The 26,688-nt window shown below is 40.5% G+C and overlaps 2 protein-coding genes across 10 annotated transcripts in view; one reads left to right on the top strand and one right to left on the bottom strand.

Moving 5' to 3' along the window:
* DCAF6 (DDB1 and CUL4 associated factor 6) overlaps positions 1-25,047 on the top strand; it is a 182,885-nt gene extending 157,838 nt beyond the window's left edge. For all 9 annotated transcript variants that reach the window (XM_070462724.1, XM_020891867.2, XM_020891869.2 and 6 more), the window contains 5 exons: positions 6,245-6,383; positions 8,028-8,184; positions 8,819-8,907; positions 16,568-16,673; positions 24,579-25,047. In XM_070462724.1, coding sequence (XP_070318825.1) covers positions 6,245-6,383; positions 8,028-8,184; positions 8,819-8,907; positions 16,568-16,673; positions 24,579-24,643 — 556 coding nt within the window. In that variant the 3' untranslated portion in view covers positions 24,644-25,047. The remainder of the gene's footprint in view (positions 1-6,244; positions 6,384-8,027; positions 8,185-8,818; positions 8,908-16,567; positions 16,674-24,578) is intronic.
* On the bottom strand, positions 17,272-19,508 carry LOC139033501 (small nuclear ribonucleoprotein G). Its single transcript, XM_070462733.1, has one exon. The coding sequence runs from the start codon at positions 19,452-19,454 to the stop codon at positions 19,224-19,226; it is 231 nt and encodes a 76-aa protein (XP_070318834.1). The 5' UTR covers positions 19,455-19,508; the 3' UTR covers positions 17,272-19,223.
* Positions 25,048-26,688: the final 1,641 nt, after the last annotated feature.

Below are 26,688 nucleotides of genomic sequence, written 5' to 3'. Positions count from 1 at the left end.
TTTGTTCTCATACTTTAGGTATGTCTGAAACAGTTTCTTTTTCTTTCCGTTGGTCAGTTTAGTCTTTTTAAGTTTCTTATTATCATGGCTATTTTTGGACTTGTTTTCCAACTTTTTTGGGGGTGGGGGGGACTTCCTTCATAGCTCCGTTGGTAAAGAATCTGCCTGCAATCCAGGAGACCCTGGTTCAATTCCTGGGTTGGGAAGATCCCCTGGAGAAGGAATAGGCTATCCACTCCAGTATTCTGGCCTGGAGAATTCCATGGACTTACATATAGTCTATGGGGTTGCAAAGAGTCAGACATGACTGAGAACCTTTCACTTTTCACTTTCCAGCTTTTTACTTCTGATTTTCCTGTTATACCTTTTTTTTTAACTTTCCTGTCATTTTTAGGATGAAGATTTTTATCCTTCTTTTTTTTTTTTTTTTTTTTTTTCATTTTTTTGGTCCACTGGGTTGGAAGATATGTAGCACATCTGTTTGATACATGCCTGTGTTTTATAGGTGGTGCACACATGCGTTATGTATGATGTGTGTGATGTATGTGTGATGTGTGTATATATATACACCATGCAGCATGTGGGATATTAGCTTCCTGAGCAGGGACTGAACCCAGGCTCTTGACAGTGAAAATGTAGAGTCCTAACCACTAGACTGCCAGGGAATTTCCTTCAATGTTTTCATTCTAAGTTTATTCATTTCTTTAGAACTGTTTGCTGTGTTGGACATTATCTGATTGTATATATAAGTATAGCATTTACTGTCACTTTTTATCTTCTAAGTTGAAATTTGTGCACTTTAAGCTTTTTTTCTGTTTTACATCATTTCCTACAGTGGTAGGTACCCTAATCTTTGACCTAAATTGTACAGTACAAGCTGCACTGTATTATTCTTTATCAGGATGGGTAAGCCAAACAAACATTAAGCAGTAAATTAGACCATACTGTAGAGCAAACTTTTAAAAAATTCACTTTATTTTTTTTGGTTGTACTCAGTCTTCGTTGCTGTGTGAGGACTTTCTTTATTTGCTGCAAGCAGGGGCTGCCCTTTGTTCCAGTATGCAGGCTTCTTCATTGTGGTGACTTCTCTTGTTACGGAGCAGAGGGTCTAGATGCACAGGCTTCAGTAGCTTCAGCGCGCGGGCGCAGAATCTGTGTGGCGTGTGGCCTAGGGCACGTGGCTTCAGTAGCTGCAGCGCACGGGCGCAGAATCTGTGTGGCGTGTGGCCTAGGGCACGTGGCTTCAGTAGCTGCAGCGCGCGGGCGCAGAATCTGTGTGGCGTGTGGCCTAGGGCACGTGGCTTCAGTAGCTGCAGCGCGCGGGCACAGAATCTGTGTGGCGTGTGTCCTAGGGCACGTGGCTTCAGTAGCTGCAGCGCGCGGGCGCAGAATCTGTGTGGCGTGTGGCCTAGGGCACGTGGCTTCAGTAGCTGCATCGCGCGGGCGCAGAATCTGTGTGGCGTGTGGCCTAGGGCACGTGGCTTCAGTAGATGCAGCGCGCGGGCACAGAATCTGTGTGGCGTGTGTCCTAGGGCACGTGGCTTCAGTAGCTGCAGCGCGCGGGTGCAGAATCTGTGTGGCGTGTGGCCTAGGGCACGTGGCTTCAGTAGATGCAGCGCGCGGGCACAGAATCTGTGTGGCGTGTGGCCTAGGGCACGTGGCTTCAGTAGATGCAGCGTGCGGGCACAGAATCTGTGTGGCGTGTGTCCTAGGGCACATGGCTTCAGTAGCTGCAGCGCGCGGGCACAGAATCTGTGTGGCGTGTGTCCTAGGGCACGTGGCTTCAGTAGCTGCAGCGCGCGGGCACAGAATCTGTGTGGCGTGTGTCCTAGGGCACGTGGCTTCAGTAGCTGCAGCGCGCGGGCGCAGAATCTGTGTGGAGTGTGTCCTAGGGCACGTGGCTTCAGTAGCTGCAGCGCGCGGGCGCAGAATCTGTGTGGCGTGTGGCCTAGGGCACGTGGCTTCAGTAGATGCAGCGCGCGGGCACAGAATCTGTGTGGCGTGTGTCCTAGGGCACGTGGCTTCAGTAGCTGCAGCGCGCGGGCGCAGAATCTGTGTGGCGTGTGGCCTAGGGCACGTGGCTTCAGTAGCTGCAGCGCGCGGGCACAGAATCTGTGTGGCGTGTGGCCTAGGGCACGTGGCTTCAGTAGCTGCAGCGCGCGGGCGCAGAATCTGTGTGGCGTGTGGCCTAGGGCACGTGGCTTCAGTAGCTGCAGCGCGCGGGCGCAGAATCTGTGTGGCGTGTGGCCTAGGGCACGTGGCTTCAGTAGATGCAGCGCGCGGGCGCAGAATCTGTGTGGCGTGTGGCCTAGGGCACGTGGCTTCAGTAGATGCAGCGCGCAGGCACAGAATCTGTGTGGCGTGTGTCCTAGGGCACGTGGCTTCAGTAGATGCAGCGCGCGGGCACAGAATCTGTGTGGCGTGTGGCCTAGGGCACGTGGCTTCAGTAGCTGCGGCCCGCGGGCGCAGAATCTGTGTGGCGTGTGGCCTAGGGCATGTGGCTTCAGTAGCTGCAGCGCGCGGGCGCAGAATCTGTGTGGCGTGTGGCCTAGGGCACGTGGCTTCAGTAGCTGCAGCGCGCGGGCGCAGAATCTGTGTGGCGTGTGGCCTAGGGCACGTGGCTTCAGTAGCTGCAGCGCGCGGGCGCAGAATCTGTGTGGCGTGTGGCCTAGGGCACGTGGCTTCAGTAGCTGCGGCGCGCGGGCACAGAATCTGTGTGGCGTGTGGCCTAGGGCACGTGGCTTCAGTAGCTGCAGCGCGCGGGCGCAGAATCTGTGTGGCGTGTGGCCTAGGGCACGTGGCTTCAGTAGCTGCAGCGCGCGGGCACAGAATCTGTGTGGCGTGTGGCCTAGGGCACGTGGCTTCAGTAGCTGCGGCGCGCGGGCACAGAATCTGTGTGGCGTGTGGCCTAGGGCACGTGGCTTCAGTAGCTGCAGCGCGCGGGCACAGAATCTGTGTGGCGTGTGTCCTAGGGCACGTGGCTTCAGTAGCTGCGGCGCGCGGGCACAGAATCTGTGTGGCGTGTGGCCTAGGGCATGTGGCTTCAGTAGCTGCGGCGCGCGGGCGCAGAATCTGTGTGGCGTGTGTCCTAGGGCACGTGGCTTCAGTAGCTGCGGCGCGCGGGCACAGAATCTGTGTGGCGTGTGGCCTAGGGCTGTCCTAGGGCACGTGGCTTCAGTAGCTGCAGCGCGCGGGCGCAGAATCTGTGTGGCGTGTGTCCTAGGGCACGTGGCTTCAGTAGCTGCAGCGCGCGGGCACAGAATCTGTGTGGCGTGTGTCCTAGGGCATGTGGCTTCAGTAGCTGCGGCGCATGGCTCAGGCGCTGTGGCTGGCGCGCTCTTGAGCGCAGATCAGAAGTGGTGGCGTGGGGACTCAGTCGCTCTGGTGGCCTGTGGGGTCCTCCCAGGCCGGGCACTCTACCCCTGTCCCCTGCATTGGCAGGCTGGTTCCTGCCCAGTGCACTACCAGGGGAGTCCCTAGAGCAAACATTTAAGTGAAACGAACACTTACGGTTTGGTGCCATCTTCACTAATTATTATCCTCCCATTACTCTTTCAGCTTTAATTTTGGCCACACTGCTGTTTAAAAATGATTTGAGTTCTGATTCTTGCTGTGTTGTACAGTTTCTTTTTCCATTTATAGCTCCTAAGGCCTCTGCTTTATCAGCAAGTTTATTTCTGTTTCTTCTGCTACCTGATACTCTACTTATTCTTTTTTTTTTTTTATTGAAGTATAGTTGATTTGCAGTGTTGCATTCATTTCTAGATACTCAACTTTCTTAGCAAGAGATTTTTCTTTTCAGTTTCTTGCCATTCACATATTTTTAACTGATCAAGTGTCCTTTTTTCTTCTTTTAGAAAAAAGAACTTTAATCATATTAATTGTTTCGTTTGAGAGCATTTGAACTCTCAACCCTTCCCATTTATCACTTCCCAATCAGAAAGAGATAATCAGAGTAAACTGAACATGTCAGCTTTCTCTGTGGAAGTTTCTAATCATGTCTAGCTTAAAATTTTGCCCCCCCCCCTTTTTAAATATGTGTAACATAGGATAACATTTTTAAAACACTTTCTAAATAGCCCATAGAATTTATAATATACCATTTTATGAAAAAGAAAACTTTATAAGACTACATAATTGTTATAGGATTGTTTTAGAAAGTGTTATTAAGTTTAGTGTCTGTTTTTCTAGATTCTCTATGTATATATAAATTTTTCCTCTCTGAATTATTTTTTAACCTATATTATAGATTCTTTAAGATAATGCTGATATTTTCTATATTCTTGCTTATGGATCATTATGTCATTTTTAATGACGTGTGTTATTTAATGACATAAGTATTCCAGTGTACAGATGTACCTTAATTTATTTAACCTATCCTTTCTAGGTATAAGACACCTAGATTATTCCAGTGTTTCTCAAAGTAGTGTGGTGAATACATGTGTGTATGTGTGTATATATATATTGTGAAAATACATATTTGCATATTTGTTTTTTATAGCATACATTCATTAAAAGATAAGTTCGCTATATCAAAACAAATACATGTTTTAGGTTTTAACGGATATTATTTAATTTCTCCTCAAAAATATATTGTACTGGAACAGTAATATACTGCCAGTGGGATTATAAACTGCTGTAACCACTTTGGAAAGTTGTTTGAGAGTATCTATTAAGGATAATCATATGCACATACTGTGGTCCAGCATATCCACTTCTAAATATATGCTCAAGAGAAATATGTGCATATGTTCATCAGGGTACTATTTTTGTCATCAAAACCTGTAAACAACGCAATGTCCACCAACAGTTGTATGGATACATAAATTATAATGTATTTATGTAAAGTAGTATTGTACAGCAAAGAGAATGAATGAACTACAGCTAAATACAGTAACATGGATGAATCTTACAAATATAATATTGAGCTAAAGAAGCTAGATACAAAATATATCATATGATTTTGTTTAATTAATGAAACAGGCAAAATTAACCCATCATGTTAAAAGTCAGAATAGTGCAGCATTATAATGGAAATGGAGAATGGGGAGACTTCTGAATTCTATTTATTCTCTATTTCTCAATACTTATGCTGGTTACATGGGCCTATTTTGCAAAATTGCATTGAGCTACACCTTTTTGACTTATACCTTCCTGTATGTTTCTACTTAAGTGAAAAATTTACAGCCAAAGAGTGCTTTTTCTTTATATACATAAAACCTTCAAACTCCTACCAGTAGTGCCTATTTTCCTGTGCTCTTAACCACTCTGATAGATGTAAAAAATTTTTTAATGTGATAGACATACCAAAAGATGAATTTGTTTTATTATTAGTGAGGCTAAGCATCTTTTTGCCTATTTATTAACAGTCTCTTTCTTCTGTAATTTCCTTGTTCATGTCCTTATTTTTCTATTATAGTACTTATATTTCATACTGATTTGTAGACACTTGATATATTTTGGATTTTTGTCTGTTATACTTCAGAATATAATGTTTTAAATAACAAGTTCAAACTAACAGTTATTTAGTAGTAGATGTTGGGGAAAGTTTCTTTTAGTAATAAAATCAGTCTTAAAAAAAGGGTCCATTGTTCTTCACTCTCTAGCTCTGTGACCCAACTGGGTTCTTAGGAGAGTAAAAATCAGCCTCATTAGCTCCATTCTGTACTCTAAAATGAAGTTCATGTAGAATAGATTCTATTAGAAGATCCTTGTTTTATTCATAGATATCAATATTCTTTCCTTGACTAGTTTGTTCTTTGCTGAGAACACCTTTAAACAAAATCTCAAAACATCCACTGCAATTATATGTTACCTTTAGTTTCTTTTTTTGGTTTCTCTTTATGCCTTTATATTTCCTGATATGGAGAGGACAAATAATATTGACTAGGTTTTGTTTTATTTATAGTAAATTGCATATTAATTTTGTCTGTATTATATTTTTATAAAATAGCCATTTAAATAGTGTGCCGCATGCTATTTCATTTACTCTCAACCAGTACCAAATTTCTAAGTGATCTCTCAACTAAAACATTTTGTTTTAGTAACTCAACTAGTTTGATGTAGTCTTACTGTTTTGTCTGCCTTTTTATGCTTTTGACTGGGGATGCCTCATTGAGATAATGTTCTGTTTAAATAATTTCTAGATTTCACTTGATTTTAATGTTGCTCACTTTCATTCTGTAGTGGCCCGTGAATGTTTTATACTTATTTCTGTATTTTTCTTTTAATATGTAATTCATAGACGCTCTGCTGTTGCCCGCATTCAGGAGTTCTTCAGGCGGAGAAAAGAAAGGAAAGAAATGGAGGAACTGGATACTTTGAACATTAGAAGGCCACTAGTAAAGATGGTTTATAAGGGCCATCGCAACTCCAGGACAATGGTACCACAGACTCATGACATTGTTTCGAAGAACTGCAGTTTCATAGAATGCATTTTTTTCCATAATGATTGTTTTTATACATGCCAGTTTGATTCTACTATATTCTATATAGTTATCTCTGTACATAACATTTATTGCACCTTCACAGTTATCTCTTTACCCAAACATAGTTCTTTTTGTCCTATAATATGTTGTGAAAGAGCATTATTTTTTATAAGAAAACTCTACCCTACTGAGGAACTATTATAGAACTTTAAAAATGTTAGCTTGTATAGGTAACCATTGATGCTTTTTTGCTCTCTCACACTTGCTATCTACTTTCGTAGTAGATTTGTTTTAGTTCATATTAGTTTCTTTTGTTGGTTGTAAAGAGAAAGATTTGGATATATGAAATCCAGGTTCATTACAAAATATAGTCAGATCAATTATAACTTTTTAAAGATTGACAAAGATTTATTTTAGTCACCTTGTCTTTCTAAACTTTAATTTTCTCATCTATGAATAAAAACAGACCAGATGATATCTAAGATCATTTCTAGTGTTTATAACCCAGAAGTCTGTCTACCTAATGCAATATTAGTTATTTACTGAGAAAATCTTGTTAGATGATTAACAACTGTCACTCTGAACCATTCATATCTGAAAGTGTTCTCATATATTCATTGAGTTTTCAAAAAGTATCTACCAAATTGATTTCAATCTCCTTTCTTTAGGGTAGAGGCAAAAAGTAACTTTGGGATGAGGAAATAATTAGCTCTTTTTATAGATACCATGTAGTAGCAATTTACTTATTTTACAAGGACTACTCATTATTAATAGAAGCAATCAATTTGTATTTCTTGTGTTTTTATGGTTAAAATTTTGGATGGAAATAACTAGGGATAGGAATGGAAAAAAATAGAAGACAAATAAATATAATAGTAGTTCCAAGTAACAAGAAAATTGGCTCCCCTCCTTTGCTTTGCCAAAAATATCAAAGTCGCAGCTGTTCATAATATGATTTCAAAAATTCTGATCTGAAATACAAAGATTTTTGATGGTTTTGGGCATCTGCTGAAAAACTCCATCATAATAATCTTAACATGTCCTTTGTTTCATTGCTTCATGTAAGTAAATATGTATTTATATCTTTCCTTCTTGATTGTGAGAACTTCTGATAACTAATAAAAAGGTTGGTAAATTTGTTCTTTTGGCATAAAGCAAAATACTGGGGGGAACAATTCATTTTTTCCTATGAATTGTTTTTATTATCTTTTAGAGCTAAAATGGAACCAGTTTTGGAAAGTTCTGTGACATCTATATATATATAAATTTTCATTATACTATCCATAACCCAGAAATCTCATTCATTTATTTAGCAGTTATTAACTCAACACCTGCTGTGTGCCCAGGTACTGTTTCAAGCACTGTAAATATAGTATTGAACAAAATAAAATACCTATCTTCATCATGGAGGACTTTTATATTCTTCCATTTTATCCCTACTAATAAATCTCTGTCATGGTCAATATACTGGAAGACAAGACTCTCTTCAATTTTTTATTTTCTAAGCCAATTAATTTTTTAAACTTGAGAATAGAAAAATCTTTTTTAATAACTTTGATTTGAAATCTCTTATAATTTTCTGTTTTTCTTAATTCTTAGATAAAAGAAGCCAATTTCTGGGGTGCAAACTTTGTAATGAGTGGTTCTGACTGTGGCCATATCTTCATCTGGGATCGTCACACTGCTGAGCATTTAATGCTTCTGGAGGCTGATAATCATGTGGTAAACTGCCTGCAGCCACACCCATTTGACCCAAGTAAGATGACCTTTAATAAGGCAAGGGTTCAAAATCATTAGTATGATTAATCAGCTCCAACTTTTTTCTAGTTTTAAGAATAAATATATAAGAATAATCCAAATTATCCTAGTAGGCAGCTACTAGGGTCAAGTATTGCTCTTCTTGGGTTTAAAACAAAAAAGATTTACAACCTGCTTTTGGCAGAAAACGGAGAGAAGTAGACTAAAGAGTTTATTCTCCTAATAGTTCTTCTAAGTTCTATCAAGCTGTAAGAGCTTCAGTTGATTGAACTTTTCCCTGCTTAACCAAATTCCATGCCTTTTAGTATTTACATATCAGAATTAATTTACCAGAACAAAGGAGCAATGACTTGTTCTTGCATTCCATTTGAAATTCCCATGTTTCTCATAAAAGAACAGTAAATAGGAAAAAAGTTTGAGTGATTTCAAGATGGTCTTAAAATTGTATTATAGGGTAACTTTTAGGAAATCTTCCAAACAGTTTTCTTAGTTAACAGTTAAATGTATCAGAACAATGTCCATTCTAACTCAATTTTGCTGAACATATACATCCATGCATATATACATTATACATTTACGTGACTTAATGGCATGTTTCTAAGCTTTATATTAATGTGAACGATTTTTTCTAGTTCTTGCCTCATCTGGCATAGATTATGACATAAAAATCTGGTCACCACTAGAAGAATCAAGGATTTTTAACCGAAAACTTGCTGATGAAGTAAGATTTTTGTTATATTTATTATAGAACGTATTTTGTTTTGTTCCTGAAATGCTTCAGTAACTTTATTTACGTATGTACATGTTTTTGGTTGTGCTGTGCCTTCGGTGCTGTGTGGGCTTCCTCTGGTCTCAGCCAGTGGGAGTTGCTCCGTAGCTGCGGTGTGCGGGCTTCTCGCTGCAGCGGCTCCTCTTGTTGCAGAGCTTGGGCTCTAGGCGTGTGGGCTTCGGGAGCGGTGGTGGGAGGTGGCTGCAGTTGTTCGGTAGTTGCAGCTCCCGGGCTCTGGAGCGCAGGCTCAATAGTCGTGGCGCAAAGGGTCAGTGGCTGCACGGCATGTGGGGTCTTCCCAGGTCAGAGGTCAGTCCCCTGTCTCCTTCATTGGCAGGCAGACTGTCTGTCATTGAGCCATCAGGGAGGCCCCTGAAATGCTGTTTTAAGGACAGTCAAAGCAGCTCAGTTTTTGTTACTTGGTACCATGAAACAGGTTAATTCAGTTAATGAGGTCAAATGTTAAGAAAAAAGAATAAAACATGCCCACAATACTAGAGAGGTAAAAACTGAAATACTATTTTGATAATTAGAATGATGATTATTGGTAGTAACAGATAAAATTTATTATAGTTGAATAGATTGACTATTTTGGCTTGATGCAATGAAGAATAATAATTGAAAAAAACAACTTGTGTCCTTTTAAGAAAGTAGTTTTACTATAACTTTTCTCCATAATCATAGCCAAATGGGTAGCAGAACAAATGATCAGAGAATCTTTACTTTATGATTTTATTTTAAGGTTTCCTCAGCTTCTGAAGCTGCTGTTATATCAGTAGTCTTGAAATTAAGTTCTCAGAAGCTGTAGGTTTTTTGCAGGATTGGGAGCAGGAAGGTGTATGATATGAAAGCTAAACTCTGGGTATTTCCTCCTCAACTCCAGAGTTTCCATTTATGGGTTTCATTTAACATTTCTTACAAGTATTTCTTATAAGGAAAATAAGGATCCATTGCATTAGTCAGCTACTAACAAATTACTGAGCTTCTGTGAGGAGGTGAGTGCAGCTAAGGTTGATACTGCTACCTCTTACCCTTTCATGGACCTCAGCCTTGTCATGGCAAAGGGGCTTCTGTAACTCAATAAAGCTATGAGCCATGCCGTGAGAGCTGCCCAAGAGAGAAAAAGAGTTCTGACAAAACGTGGTCCACTGGAGGAGGAAATGGCAAGAACAGTATGAACAGGCAAAAGGATATGACATGGGAAGAGGAGCCCCCATGTCAGGAGGTGCTATAGAGGAGGAGCAGAGGGCAATTACTAACAGCTTCAGAAAGAAAGAAGGGGCCGAGCCAAGGCAGAAATGTCACTCAGTTGTGCATGTGTCTGGTGGTGACAGTAAAGTCCAATGTTATAAAGAACAATATTGCATAGGAATGTTAGGTCCATGAATCAAGGTAAATTGGACTTGGTCAAGCAGGAGATGGCAAGAATAAACACCAACATCCCAGGAATCAGTGAATTAAAATGGACAGGAATGGGTGAATTTAATTCAGATGACCATTGTATCTACTACTGTGGGCAAGAATCCCTTAGAAGAAATGGAGTAGCCATCATAGTCAACAAGAGTCTGAAATGCAGTACTTGGGTGCAATCTCAAAAACGACAGAATGATCTTGGTTTGTCTCCAAGGCAAACCATTCAACATCACAATAATCCAAGTCTATGCCCCAATCACTAATGCCAAAGAAGCTGAAGTTGAATGGTTCTGTGAAGACCTACAAGACCTTCTAGAACTAACACCAAAAAAAGATGTCCTTTTCATCATAGGGATTGGAATGCAAAAGTAGGAAGTCAGGGCTGGAGTAACATGCAAGTTTCACCTTGCAATACAAAATGAAACAAGGCAAAGGCTAACAGAATTTTGTCAAGAGAACACTGGTCACAAAGACACCTTTTCCCAACAACACAAGAGAAGACTCTACACATGGACATCACCAGGTGGTCTATAGCAAAATCAGATTGATATTTTTTTGCTGCTGAAAATGGAGAAGCTCTTGACAATCAGCAAAAGTAAGACCTGGAGCTGACTGTGGCTCAGATCATGAGCTCCTTATTGCAAAATTCAGGCTTAAGTTGAAGAAAGTAGGGAAAATCACTAGGCCATTCAGGTATGACCTAAATCAAATCCCTTATAATTATACAATGGAGTTGATGAATAAGTTCAAGAGATTAGATCTGGTGGAGAGTGCCTGAAGAACTATGGACAGAGGTTTGTAACACACAGGAAGCAGTGACCAGAACCATCCCCAAGAAAAGGAAATGTAAGAAGGCAAAGTGGTTGCCTGAGGGGGCTTTACAAATATTTGAGAAAACAGAAGTGAAAGGCAAGGGAGAAAGGGAAAGATATACCTAAGTGAATGCAGAGTTCTAGAGAACAGCAAGGAGGGATAAAAAGGCCTTCTTAAATGAACAATGCAGAGATACAGAGGAAAACAACAGAATGGGAAAGACTAGAGATCTCTTCAAGAAAATTGGAGATATCAAGGGAACATTTCATGTAAGGATGGGCACAATAAAGAACAGAAACAGTAAGGACCTAACAGAAGCAGAAGATATTAAGAAGGTGGCAAGAATACACAGAACTATACAAAAAAGTCTTAATGACCCAGATAACCACAATGATGTGGTCACTCACCTACAGCCCCAGACATGTGACTTCACACTGGAGTGTGAAGTCACATGGGCCTTAGGAAGCATCACTACAAACAAAGCTAGTGGAGGTGATGGAATTCCAACTCAGCTATTTAAAATCCTAAAATAGGATAATGCTGTTAAAGTGGTGCACTTGGTGTAAGCAAATTTGGAAAATTTAGCAGTGGCCACAGGACTGGAAAAGGTCAATCTTCATTCTAATCTCAAAGAAAGGCAATGTGAAAAAATGTTCAAACTACCTCACAATTGCACTCATTTCACATGCTAGTAAGGTTATGCTCAAAATCCTTCAAGCTAGGCTTCAACAGTATGTGAACCAAGAACTTCCAGATGTACAAGCTGGATTTAGAAAAGGCAGAGAAATCAGAGATCAAATTGCCAACATTTGTTGGATCACAGAGAAAGCAAGGGAATTCCAAGAAAACATTTACTTCTGCTTCATTAACTATGCTAAACTGTAGTTTGTTATGAATCACAACAAGTGTTGGAAAATTCTTAAAGAGATGGACCACCTTACCTGCCGCTGGGCTTTCCTGATGGCTGAATGGTAAAGAATCCACCTGCAGTGCAGGAGACCCAGGTTCAATCCTGGGTTGGGAAGATACCCTGGAGAAGGGAATGGCAACCCACTCCAGTATTCTTGCCTGGAGAATCCCATGGACAGAGGATCATTGTGGGCTATAATCCAAGTGGTCACAAAAGTGATGGACATGACTGAGCAAAACACTCACTTAGTACTTGTCTCCAGAGAAACCAATATGCGGGTCAAGAAGCAATAGTTAGACCAGACATGGAACAACTGACTGGTTCAAAATTGGGAAAGGAATACATCAAGGCTTGCTTATTTAACCTATATGCAGAGTTCATCATGTAAAATGCTGGGCTGGAGGAAGCACAACCTGGAATCAAGATTGCCAGGAGAAGTAACAACAACCTTAGATACGCAGGTGATACCACTCTCATGGACGACAGTAATGAGGAAGTAACACTGGAGAAGGGAATGGCAAACCACTTCAGTTTTCTTGCCTTGAGAACCCCATGAACAGTATGAAAAGGCAAAAAGATAGGACACTGAAAGATGAACTCCCCAGGTCGGTAGGTGCCCAATATGCTACTGGAGATCAGTGGAGAAATAACCCCAGAAAGAATGAAGAGACGGAGCCAAAGCAAAAACAACATCCAGTTGTGGATGTGACTGGTGATGGAAGTAAAGTCTGATACTATAAAGAGCAATATTGCATAGGATCCTGGAATGTTGGGCCCATGAATCAAGGCAGATTGGAAGTGGTCAGAAAGGAGATGGCAAGAGTGAACATCAACATTTTAGGAATCAGTGAACTAAAATGGACTAAAATGGGTGACTTTAACTCAGATGACCATTATATCTACTACCGTGGGCAAGAATCCCTTAGAAAAAATGGAGTAACCATCATAGTCAACAAAAGAGTCTGAAATGCAGTATTTGAATACAATCTCAAAAATGACAGGATGATCTCTGTTTGTTTCCAAGGCAAACCATTCAGTATCACAGAAATTCAAGTCTGTGCTCCAACCAGTAATGCTGAAGAAGGTTAAGTTGAATGGTTCTATAAAGACCTACATGACCTTCTAGAACTAACACCCCAAAATGTCCTTTTCATTATAGGGGACTGGAATGCAAAAGTAGGAAGTCAACAGATATCTGTAGTAACAGGCAGATTTGTCCAAGTACAAAATGAAGCAGAGCAAAGGCTAACAGAGTTTGCCAAGAGAATGCACTGGTCATAGCAAACACCCTCTTCCAACAACACAAGAGACGACTCTACACATAGACATCACCAGATGGTCAATACTGAAATCAGACTGATTATATTCTTTGCAGCCAAAGATGGAGAAGCTCTATACAGTCAGCAAAAACAAGACCAGGAGCTGACTGTGGCTCAGATCATGAACTCCTTATTGCCAAATTCAGACTCAAATTGAAGAAAGTAGGGAAAACCACTAGAGCATTCAGGTATGACCTAAATCAAATATCTTCCTATTATATAGTGAAAGTGAGAACTAGATTCAAGGGATTAGAACTGATACACAGAGTGCCTGACAACTATTTACGGAAGTTCATGACATTGTACAGGTGGTGGTGATCAAGACCATCCCCAAGAAGAGAAATGCAGAAAGGCAAAATGGTTGTCTGAGGAGGTCTTACAAATAGCTGAGAAAAGAGAAGCTAAAGGCAAAGGAGAAAAGGAAAGATATACCCATATGAATGCAGAGTTCCAAAGAATAGCAAGGAAAGATAAGAAAGCCTTCTTCAGTGATCAGTGCAGAGAAATAGAGGAAAACAATAGAATGGGAAAGACTAGAGATCTCACCTTGTTTATTTAACTTATATTCAGAGTTCCTTATGCAAAAAGCCAGGCTGGATGACTCACAAGCTGGAATCAAGAATGCCAGGAGAGATAACAACAACAATGGAGGAAGTTTACTTCCTCCATTAGGTAAAGTGAAAGTGTTAGTTGCTCAGTTGTGTCCATCATTTTTGTGACCCCCCCCCCATGGACTGTAGCCTGTCAGGCTTCTATGTCCATGAAATTCTCCAGGCACAAATCTGTTGTGGATAACAACAAATTGTGGAAAATTCTTACAGAGATGGGAATACCAGACCACTTGACCTGCCTCCTAAGAAATCTACATACAGGCCAAGAATCAACAGGTAGAACTGGACATGGTTCCAAATCAGGAAAGGAGTACGTCAAGGCTGTATATTGTCACCCTGCTTATTTAACTTATATGCAGAGTACATCATGAGAAATGCCAGGCTGGATGAAGCACAAGCTGAAATCAAGATTGCTGGGAGAAATATCAATAACCTCAGATATGCAGATGACACCACCCTTATGGCAGAAAGCAAAGAACTAAAGAGCCTCTTGATGAAAGTGAAAGAGAGTGAAAAAGTTGGCTTAAAACTCAACATTCAGAAAACTAAGATCATGGCATCCAGTCCCATCACTTCATGGCAAACAGATGGGGAAACAATGGAAACAGTGACAGACTTTATTTTCTTGGGCTCCAAAATCACTGAAGATGGTGACTGCAGCCATGAAATTAAAAGATGCTTGCTCCTTGGAAGAAAAGCTATGACCAACCTAGACAGCATATTAAAAAGCAGAGACATTACTCTGCCAACAAAGGTCCATCTAGTCAAAGCTATGGTTTTTCCAGTAGTCATGTATGGATGTGAGAGTTGGACTATAAAGAAAGCTGAGTGCTAAAGAATTGATGCTTTTGAACTGTGATGTTGGAAAAGACTCTTGAGAGTCCCTTGGACTGCAAGGAGATCAAACCAGTCCATCCTAAAGGAAATCAGTCCTGAATGTTCATTGGAAGGACTGATGCTGAAGCTGAAACTCCAATACTTTGACCACCTGAGGTGAAGAGCTGACTCATTGGAAAAAACTCTGATGCTGGGGAAAATTGAGGGTGGGAGGAGAAGGAGGAGGCAGAGTATGAGATGGTTGGATATCATCACTCAATGGACATGAATTTGAGCAAACTCTGGGAGATAGTGAAGGAGCCTGGCATACTGTAGTTCATGGGTTGCAAAAAGTTGGATAGGACTTGGCAACTGAACAACAGCCCTCTCTTAAAACAATAAGGGGTGCATTGCTAAAAACATTAGTAAATTGAAAAACTCATTCTCTAGACCACAGTTGATAGTTCATAGTGAGATTCCCACATATATTTTTACTCATTATGTCAATAGACCTATATTAAACACTTAAGGCCCCTTTGTCCATGGAATTTTCCAAGCAAGAATACTGGAGTGGGTTGCTATTTTCTACTCCAGGGGGTCTTCCCAACCCAGCTATTGAACCCAAGTCTGTTTTGTCTCCTGTATTGGCAAGCAGGTGCCACGTAGGAAGCCCCTATATCAGATAGAGTCCTGAATTTAAAAAGATAAACCCCTTCTTTCAGAACCCAAAGACTGTGAGAAAAAACAGGCATATGTATGAACAACCAGAATACAGTGTGGTCTGTGTCAGAAATGTGCACGTAGTGTTCTGGAAACTCATAGAAAGAAATTTTCAATTGGAGCAAATGGGATGGGAAGGTCTGTTCACAGAGGAAATCAGAATTGAACTGAGTTTACCAGGTGGACCAGGATCAAAGGAGCGTTTGAGACAGAAGGATCAAGTTACAGTGTTTCAAGTTACTGTAAGGTAGATAGGCCACCCGTGCGCTGACACCTAGAGGACACGTAAGAAAGCAGCTCAGTGGGACCAGCAGATGAGGCCGGGCTGTACAGGGCCCCGTGGGACCCCGCGTGAGCTGAAAACGTAATGTCACTGGGGGCTGCTGGTCAGGTTAGTGTCTTTTCTTCCTCCACTCTTTCCTTCCTTTCTGTTTTTCCTTTGCCATTCCCTTTGGTTTCCTCTTTTTCCCTCTGCCTGTAATTATGCATTAAATCCTAGATGTTCATGGATGTTCTTTAGTCCTGTTCTTCGTACTTAAGACACAGTTCATTGGTAACTCTCATCCAGAGGTTTATTTTTGAAGTTAACGTAACATTTTCCTTGAGGGGCCCAAGTGACCCAGGGATAATAATTTTAACAGTGTTCTCACTAAAAATATTAGTTCCACTAGAGGGAAAAAATAATAAGCGGACACAAAGTAGACTGCTTTGCTTTTATAAATAAATTTTAAGTAAAAGTAAATTGAATTCTTACAAGTTTCAGGTAGCCTCAGCGTTTGATCTTTGTCTTTCTTCCAGTTAAAGAGTAGTGTTTTCTGATCTTACTCTGTTGATTACAAGCTTAAGTAATTATTTGGCATTGGGTAGCCTTAAGATGGTAATATAGACCCATATAGATACATGTGAAGCATGAAGTAATTCCTGTTAATTCTTTACAGTTCTCCTAGTATCTAAGGAAAACATACAGTTACTCTGTGACCTTTGACATGGTTATTTAACTTGCCTCATAGGTTATAACTCGAAATGAACTCATGCTGGAAGAGACTAGAAACACCATTACAGTTCCAGCCTCTTTCATGTTGAGGATGTTGGCTTCACTGAACCATATTCGAGCTGGTAAGAACTGTCAGTGTGCTATTAAAATCATTATTATATTTGAAAAAAACATTATTTAAGATTGACATTAAAGGGATTTATATTTAAGGGAGAAAAAAGGGATTTTCCTGACAGTCCAGTGGCTGGCACGTGCACTTCCACTGCAAGGGGCAGGGGTTTGATACCTGGTTGGGAAACTTAGGATCCCACACGATGCAGCCAGAAAATAAAGAGATTCTATTAATTTCCTTAAATTACAAAATCAAGGCCAACTTTTTTTTGGCCTTAACTTTTTAACTTGTTTTTTTTAAATACAAGAAATTTATTTCTTGCTGGCATTAGGTCCTCTCAGACTACATAGAAGGCAGCTTAACTTTTGAACTGAGTGGTATGAATTCTTGATCTTAGTACAGTAATTTGTATCCCCATGAGCCAACTTTATTGAATTGTCATAATAAAAAGATGACATCACTTCAGAACTTTATCAGCTGTGGTTTTCTTCTCAGAGTGGAATATCATACCATAAACCTTAAGATGTGTTATAGTAAGTACCTTTTAGTGATACATTTGGCCAAAATCAATCACAGCCCAGATAAAAATAAATGTATTACTACAAAGATTTGAAACAACAGATCAATGTATTTTTCAAATTTTTGTTTGTTTTAGATGATAAACCATGGGGTTCAGTGCTTCAGACACAAAACTTCACATTACAATTAATTACATTATATTACAACTTAATTTTCAAGAAGGAATGGAATAACGTGTGTTCATAACAATAGAAAGTATCCAGTTCGATTATAAACAAAATGTTTATCACTTCATTGATAACACAAGTTTCTTTATATGTTGAGTATTATTTAATAACAACAACAACCATGTATAGAGTACCTTTAATGAATCAGGCAGCATACCAATCATTTCACAAATGTATCCTCAGTTAGCTCCTGCCCTCTACATAGTAGATTATTTTTGATAACTCACTCCAGGTCACACAACTGATAAATGGTAAAGCCTGAATTTGAAACTAGTTTCCAAGCACTCACTCCCCTTTTACCTACAAATTTCAGTGGCAGGAACATGTATTCAAGTCATGAATAAGACATGCAGTCCTCTGGATGACCTGATTTCAAACTACTTTTCTTACTGCTTTTCTGCTCCATTCTTTCCTTCTCTGTCCTCTCTATTCTCTGTGCTGCTGCTGCTAAGTCGCTTCAGTCGTGTCCGACTCTGTGCGACCCCACAGACGGCAGCCCGCCAGGCTCCACCGTCCCTGGGATTCTCTCAGGCAAGAACACTGGAGTGGGTTGCCATTTCCCTCTCCATCCTCTCTGGCCCTCTCTAAATGTGCGGGTACCTCAAACTCTTTCCTACCTCAGAATCTTTACAGTCATGCTGTCCCCTCCCACCCTCACTCTTTGTTAGGATAACTTCTGTCCTAGGTTCGATCCCTGGGTTGGGAAGATCCTCTGGAGAAGGGAATGGGCTACCCGCTGTAGTATTCTGGCCTGGAGAATTCCATGGACAGAGGAGCCTGGTGGGCTACAGTCCATGGGGTCACAGAGAGTTGGACACGACTGAGTGACTTTCACTTTCACCTTTCTGTTTCAGACCTTCAGGTCTATATAAACGTCAGATTGCATATCATTTCCTCAGAGAGTGGGGAAGGGAGACATTAAGTATTCCTGGCAGAAAAAAAGAGTATATAGCATTTGTCTTAAGTCCTGGAAGATTATGGTACATCTAAGAATTGAAAGAAGCTCCTTATGTCTGTAATTAAAGGAGCTGGAAAGAAAACCCTCAAATTGTCAATATCAACTATTACAAGGAAAGAATAAAAATTTCAAATGGTCAAAGCAAAACAAAAAATAAACCTAAAATGAAAATAGAAAATGTTTGCAGTCCAACAGAATATTATCATAGTACTTCTTTTGGCCCCCATGTTATTCACTACGACATCTTTTGATCTGTTTTCTTCAATAAGAATAAGTAACTCTTAAAATTCACTTGACCTCAGATTTGAGGAGGCACCATTTTATAGAACAGGAAAAACATTTGCTGATTATGATAAATAAATTTGCTTGTTCATATGAAGAGTTCATCTGGTGAATGGCTCTTTCTGAGTTTGCCTGTAGGAAACTTTCTCCTTTCATTTGTGCAAGAATCTATTTTAAATGGGTACTGATGTATCAATGGTTTGTTAACTCAGTTATTACTATCTTTCTTTGATTTTAGAATTAGATGCTTATAATGTAAAGTTCCCTTTCTTCTATTGTTTTTTTTTTTTTTTTTTTTGCCAGCAATCAAAGGGAGACACTTTGTAGTTGGCTTAGTCAACCTAACTCACCCTCTTGTTTCTCTTAGGTAAAATCCTTGATATGAAAAGGTAACCAAGAGTTGATATTTCTGCTGCTTTTATTCTTTTTTTTTTTTTTTTTTTGGCTATTACAAAAGTTTATTTAACAAAAAAGTTCAGTAAGAAAATGTACACAACCCAATTTTTCTGGTAGTAAAATGTGGAGAAGGGGACACACGGAAGCAGTTGATTTCTCTGGTGAACACAGATGTTGTTCATACTCGTTCCAAGGCTTCTAACATGATGATACTATTTCCTCGTATTACCACCATTCCAATATTGTTCTGTTGCCCACTAGTTGCCATCTCCACACATTCATCTATCACAAGATTCATAAAGGGATCAAATCCCCGCAATATTCCTTGGACATGTCTGCCACCATTTAATTTCAATGATAACTTCTTGTCCATAAATTTCTTCAACTCGGGAGGGTGTGCTTTGCTCATGATGTCTACTCTGCGAGCTCAAAGAAGCCTCCAAACGGAATTCGAGCGGTCCCTCCTGCTTTTATTCTTAAGATATCTAGTTATTTGATGAGTCAGCTACTCCTTTGCTCTCCTTTTCTTCATTGTCCTGTATTCCAAGTACAATGATGTCTGTATATTCAAGGACAGTTTCTAACAGACTTTGATTGTGGAAGCACAAGCTAGCCACAGAATACTTCAGCCATTCCATTACCCCACAGGCTTCCTGGGAAGTCAGCTCCATCCTGCTGTAGATGTGATTTTTAATGAAGAGTGCTTTAAATCTTTTCAAAACTACAAATACTGGTTCCTGCGCACTAAAGATCCTGATTCATTTTATCTGAATAGGATTTGAGCTTTTGCATTTTAAAAAAGCACCCAAAATTATTCTCATGAATGCTGTACTAAAGACATTTAGTTTAGGCAACTTCATGAGAGATAAAGGCAGTTTTGAGATTCCTAGAAGCTTTGACAGGCTTTGGAGAGATGGTGTGTGAAGCATTCCAAACTCTTCTAGAATATGTTACAATCTACTCAGTTTACTCCTCTCTTTAAAATTCTCCTGTGCCTGCTCATGCTCTTAGGATAAAGTCCCAAGTGTTAACATGGTTTCTGAAACCCTGAAGCATTCATTCATACCTCTGGAACATGGCACGTGTAGATCTCGATAGCCGTATCTGTAGGACTAGCGTCACACTGGATGTGCAGGCGCTTACCCAGTCATGTACCGATTCACTCCATTGGTCAGGGTAGCCTTACTCCAGAATACAGTCCACATTCATGTATCGTGATCTCCCCACTTCTGCTCCCACCTTCATATAGTCTGATTCCATAGCAGTAAGAGGAGGCTTTTTAAAACTGTGGGTTAGTGGGAGGCTAATTACTTTACAATATTGTAGTGGTTTTTGTCATACATTGACATGAATCAGCCATGGATTTACATGTGTTCCCCATCCCGATCCCCCCTCCCACCTCCCTCTCCACCCGATTCCTCTGGGTCTTCCCAGTGCACCAGGCCTGAGCACTTGTCTCATGCATCCAGCCTGGGCTGCTGATCTGTTTCACCCTAGATAATATACATGTTTCGATGCTGTTCTCTCGAAACATCCCACCCTCGCCTTCTCCCACAGAGTCCAAAAGTCTGTTCTGTACGTCTGTGTCTCTTTTTCTGTTTTTCTATGATCCAAAGGATGTTGGCAATTTGATCTCTGGTTCCTCTGCCTTTTCTAAATCCAGCTTGAACATCTGGAAGTTCATGGTTCACGTACTGTTGAAGCCTAGCTTGGAGAATTTTGAGCATTATTTTGCTAGCGTGTGAGATGAGTGCAATTGTGTGGTAGTTTGAACATTCTTTGGCATTGCCTTTCTTTGAGATTGGAATGAAAACTGACCTTTTCCAGTTCTGTGGCCACTGCTGAGTTTTCCAAATTTGCTGGCATATTGAGTGCAGCACTTTCACAGCATCATCTTTTAGGATTTGAAATATCTTTACTGGAATTCCGTCACCTCCACTAGCTTTGTTCTTATCGATGCTTCCTAAGGACCCCTTGACTTCACACTCCAGGATGTCTGGGTCTAGGTGAGTGATCACACCATCGTGGTTATCTGGGTCATTAAGATCTCTTTTGTATAGTTCTGTGTATTCTTGCCAGCTCTTAATGTCTTCTGCTTCTGTTAGGTCCATGTCATTTCTGTCCTTTATTGAGCCCATCTTTGCATGAAATGTTCCTTTGGTATCTCTAATTTTCTTGAAGAGATCTCTAGTCTTTCCCATTCTATTGTTTTCCTCTATTTCTTTGCATTGATCACTGAGGAAGGCTTTCTTATCCCTCCTTGCTTGTGGGTTAGTAAACCTTTTCTTTAAATGGCCAGAAAGTAAATAGGCTTTGTGGGCCATGTGGTTTCTGTTGCAGCTGCTCATTTCTGACACTGTGTTGCAAAAGCAGCCGTAGATAATATGTAGATCAAGGGCATGGCTGTGCCCTAATACTACTTTATTTACAAAAATGGGCTCAGGGAGGGTTTTCCCAGGGGCCATAGTTTGCTGACTCCCTTTTTTAAGAAGTACATTAGGTTATGTCACCCTTGCTTAAAATTCTCAGGGGCTTCCCACTGCTCATAAAATAAAACCTAGACTTCATACTCTGGTCTACAAGAGATAGACCTGCCAGCCACTGAGTCGACGCATTCGTTTTCTGCTCGTTCACTACATTTTAACCAAAAGTGACTGCTTTCCTCCTCAGACTCATAAAGCTTATTAGCATATTTAGGACCTTTTCACTGGCTGTTTCTCTGCCTTTTAGGCAGCTTTGTTTGCCAGCTTCACTAATAACTGAACATACAATTGAGCCTCAGGTCCAGTGTCACCTCCTTAGAGAAGTGTTCCCTCGTCACTCTGTGAAGTTGCTTAATACGCACACCCTCCTCATCACTCACTCTCTGGTCATTGCCTGTTTTTCCTCAAGTACTTATTCTAACTTCATTTATTTGTTGCCTTGTTACACAGATTAAAGGAGAAAAATACATTGTCTTGTTTTCTGTTTTTCTTTTCTAGAAAGTGAGTTCACTAAGACCAGAGACCTAGTTTGTCTCTTTCACATCTGGGTAGCTAGTTCCTAGAACAGCAGTGCCTAGCACATAATAGTTGCCCAGTCAGTGTTTTGTGAATGAATGGGTGAGTGAATGAATAAACTTCTAGCATCAAATCTCTAGCTAATCAGGAGTACTGTATTGATTCTTTGTGGAATACAGGTTTCCTTCGGGTAATTGTTTTCACATCTCTGTTGTCCCCTCTCCAGCCCCAGCCAGCTTATTAATAGTATCTCATATTTTCCCTGATCAAAAATAATTTCAGAAGTATTTTTAAAAGAGAATTAAAGGAGCCTTACCACAAATGTAACCCTTATTTACAATAGCAACTTGGTGCTGTCTTGCTTTTGAAAACAGTGGCTTTCCAAGCCATTATTTCTAGTTCTCATTTTAAAGAACACAGTGTTCTCAGCCGTCCTTGGCCTGCAATTGCCAACCAGAGATTTGTGAAAGTGTTCAACTGCTTTGCAGTTTTATTACCTCAGTAGTACTCTGTGGACAAAAATATTTTATTTAATTTTGTTCTTAAAAATTGGGTTTATATTCTGAGAGAGATGACTCTGCAGAAGTTGTGTGAGAAATATCTGAAAAAAGAACCACCATTCTGCCCTCTTCCTCATTCCAGAAGCCACTGTCAGTTACTTTGTGACCTATATAAGAGACCCTAGGCCCTCACTCGACTTCATGTTGCTTGCTTTGGACTTTGCTGTAAACTCCCTGATTTCAAGGCTGTGACATTTCATCTTAACCCTCCATTTCCCCATCTTCATTCATAATGTGACAACCAAAAAGAACTGGGTCATCCTGCACATTTTAAAATATGTGGATGCGATTTAAACATGTTCCACTAAGATGACAGGCATCTTACTTAATGATACTCTAGGTAAGCAGAACAGCAAATTCATTTTTTGTTCTCTCCCATGAAAGTATATCACACAATAAATACGGCATAATCTCTTTTATACTCACATCCCTTAGGTAACTTATTATTGATCAGAAAGTCTTCCACTGTATTTAGATTCCTTAGTGACCTGTGAAGATTTATTATAATCTTATTTTATCTTACAAATGTATATTGAACACTTTTACATAATAACTAAAACTTGTATAACTCAGGTTACAAATCATATACACATATATTATCTCCTTAGGTTGACACTGAAATGGAGTTGGTGCTGGAAAATTAAACATACATCCCTTCTGTATACTGGTGTTGACAATTTAGAATTCACTGGGAGTATTTAAACCCCTGTGAATAATAAAATCTCAGGATTCCATCTTCTCTTGGTGTTGAGAAGCCTGAATTATTTCCACTGCGTCTAACCTTTACCCCTCCCAGTTTCCTGGAGAAGTGTTTCTATGATAGAAAGGGTTCCATCCTAGTGGCAGTAGTGATTTGATACTTTATACACCCTAATGTAATATATCTTGTCTTAGTAAAACTTATATTCATTTATTTGATAAACCTTCATTGAACCTCTTGTACTAGGCCCTGAGGATAAAAGATAAAAAGAAATAACTCCTACCCTCCCAGGAGCTCAGTCTGCAAGAAGATGTGAAAATAGACTAGTACTGTAATTAGAATCATCATCATATGGTACATATAAAATATTCTGGAACCTGAAGGAAGGAGTTCATAATTCTGCAAGTTGGGTATCTGAGAAAGTCTGGGGAAAGTTTCACAAAGGGAAAAATAGTTGTATTGAGTAAGCATAACCTTCATAGCCGAAGAACTAGGTGAAAGTGTCCTAAGCAGAGGGGCAGCAAGTGTGAAGCGTGGAACTTGAGAGGACTCACCATGCTGGCTCACCAGGCTGTACTGTACACTCCCTTGAGTGTGCAACCTAGATAAGCTCCTTGAGGACAGAGAAGACACTGTGACTGCTTTGGTCACCACTGTATCCTGGAACATAGCAGATATTTAAGAAATATTTTTATAACCAGAAATATGTGTGTTATGTGCTAAGTCGCTTCAGTCGTGTCTAACTCTGCAGCCCGCCGGGCTCCTGTCCATGGGATTCTCCAGGCAGAAATACTGGAGTGGGTTGCCATTTCCCTCTCCAGGGGATCTTCCTGACCCAGGGATTGAACCTGGGCCTCCTGCATTGCAGACAGATTCTTTACCATCTGAGCCAACTAGGGAGTGATTGTCAGATATCTTGCACAGCTTCCCTCTCACTCCCTTTGGTGACACCTGATAGAACTCCTAGGGCTCCTAGACTCCAAGGAACACAGTTTGAAATCATTGCAGTAGACCACAATAGATCAAGATTTATTTTTTACTTTGTAATTTTTTTAATCTTTAGAATTACATGAATATTCTAAGTTAATAGTGCTGTTTCCTTTATATTCTTTGCCTCTAGAGGCAAAAATAACTTCTACACATAGCTGTGAGCTGATTTTTACATGATGATATTTTGAATTATACACATTTTAATCAGTTTTAAGGCATTGACAGTTATTTTGATTGTAATACTAAAGGTGTTTTTTTGTTTTTTTATCTTCTGTGTTTTCCAGACCGGTTGGAGAGTGACAGATCAGAAGGCTCTGGTCAGGAGAATGAAAATGAGGATGAAGAATAATCAATTCCTACTGGCAAGCACTTAGATGTTCTGAAATTTGTATAAGACATTTATTATATATTTTTTTTCTTTACAGAGCTTTAGTGCAATTTTAAGGTTGTGGTTTTTTTGAGTTTTTTCCCTTTGGGGGGGATAACCTAACATTGGTTTGGAATGATTGCGTGCATGAATTTGGGAGTGTGTGTAAAACAAAACTAGCAAAATGTTTTTAAAACTTTTTGCCATGTGTGAGGAGTGCTAGAAAGTGCAAAGTGCAATATTTTCCCTAACCTTCAGATGTGGGAGCTTGGATCAATGTTGAAGAGGAATTTTCATTATAGTGAAAATATTGGTTCAAAGAAATGTCTATACTTGCCATTTGCATGTTTATTGCTTTCTAATTAAAGAAGTTGGTTGTTTTATGATATCCTGAATTTGACTTTTTATTTAATGCCTTGCTATCTTGACCCATTTTCTAAATCTCTTCTAGATTTAATAACCTTTTCTGTTTTGACTTCTCTTTGACCCTTTTTTCATTTCTCCTTCCAAAGTGCTTCATCTCTAACGACCATCTTTCATGATTAGTGGTGCCTCATTACCCAAGTACAGGGTTAGTCCCATGCAATCTCAGAGCATCGTGGATACTCACGTAACGTATCAACACAAGTTTGTTCTGAAGAGCTCTGGCTTCTGGCCTTCCTGTCTCCACCTTCTAGATTTCAGCTGAAAATGTTGACCATCCAGTCTCCTAATTCCTGGTCCTGCTCCTCACTGGTGTCCACCTGCACCCAACTTAAGCATCTCCACTCCGGTCTATCTTACAGGTTCCTGTAGACTTAGCACTTCGGCAATTCTGTCTCCTGTCCCCTAAACTGTCATGCTGCTTTCTCTGACTGAGCCACAAGTAGACTCACAGGTGTGGCCAGATTCCCATGGGAGATCAGGAATGGTTCCTCCCAGATGACTGCGGGCCCAGGGACACGTTGCTAAGAGAAGACAGATGGCTTTTGGATAGAGGGGAAAACTCTAGTTGGCTCAGGAACTTCAGTTGGCCTTCAATGTCTAGCTGTTAGTCTGGGCAGGACACATATGTATCTGTATTAGGAATATGCTAAATGGTCAAAAGGGAAAGGAATTAGAGGTTTAACCAAACAGGGCAGCTGCATGATTTTCAAAAAGCATTAGGGTCTATTTCTGGTTCCCAAATAGTTATGTGACCTACTCAAGCCATCTATCTGATTTCTCTGGGCTTCTGTGTCCTCCTCCCTAAATTGTTTCACCCTGTAAGTCTCAGGGGCTGTGTTAGGACCACATGAAAGGTCGGAGGGCTTTACAGAATAACTGAAAAGGTTACTGCAGCACACAAAATAACAGTCTCTTCCACTAGAATAGGAACGGAGACGTGCTGGAAAACTAATAGAGCAGACCTGGAGTACTCAGTGGAGTCAAGGGTGACTGGCAGGAAAAACAGGAGAAAATCAATGACTTCACTTCACTGTGTTCACTTGGCACAGGATATTGACAGTGAAGGAGGCTGGGCAGCTGTGAGTGGAGGAATTCTGAACTTCTGGTTCAACTTTGCTAGGAACCTAAAACTGCAACCCAAACATTAAAAAGTGGTATCTGTCCAAGGAATTAGATGCCTTAGTTTTACTGATTTTGTAGTTTTGTGCTGTATGTTACAATGGCCTTCTGTGGTAGCTCAGTGGTATAGAATCTGCCTGTCAATGCAGGAGACGCAGGTTCAGTCCCTGGGTTGGGGAGGTCCCCTGAAGAGCAAAATGGCACCCCCACTCCAGTATTCTTGCTGAGAGAACTCCCCGGAGCCTGGGGGCTACAGTCTGTGGGGTCACAAAGAGCTGGACATGATTGAGTGCGTATCACCAATCGGTTATCAAGGAGCAGGGCAGGCCAGACAAGCAGTCAAGACAGCGGAGAGAAAAGATTGCACAGAGGCAGAGTTGATGAGTCCTGGCCACTCCAATGATCTGCTGCTTGGGGGTGTGGGGGGATGCCAAGATCACAAGTCAGACTCTGGACCTCAGTGCTCCACTCAGTCACTCAGA

Source organism: Odocoileus virginianus, unplaced genomic scaffold (genome assembly GCF_023699985.2).
Source record: "Odocoileus virginianus isolate 20LAN1187 ecotype Illinois unplaced genomic scaffold, Ovbor_1.2 Unplaced_Scaffold_12, whole genome shotgun sequence".
In the NCBI taxonomy this organism is placed as follows: Eukaryota; Metazoa; Chordata; class Mammalia; order Artiodactyla; family Cervidae; genus Odocoileus; species Odocoileus virginianus.
Note: the sequence above shows the minus strand (reverse complement) of the source record. Positions and strands in the feature narration are given on the sequence as shown.

Bases quoted from the DNA above. Each gene is read 5' to 3' on its own strand.
- LOC139033501 (XM_070462733.1), bottom strand. From the start codon at position 19,454: ATGAGCAAAGCACACCCTCCCGAGTTGAAGAAATTTATGGACAAGAAG.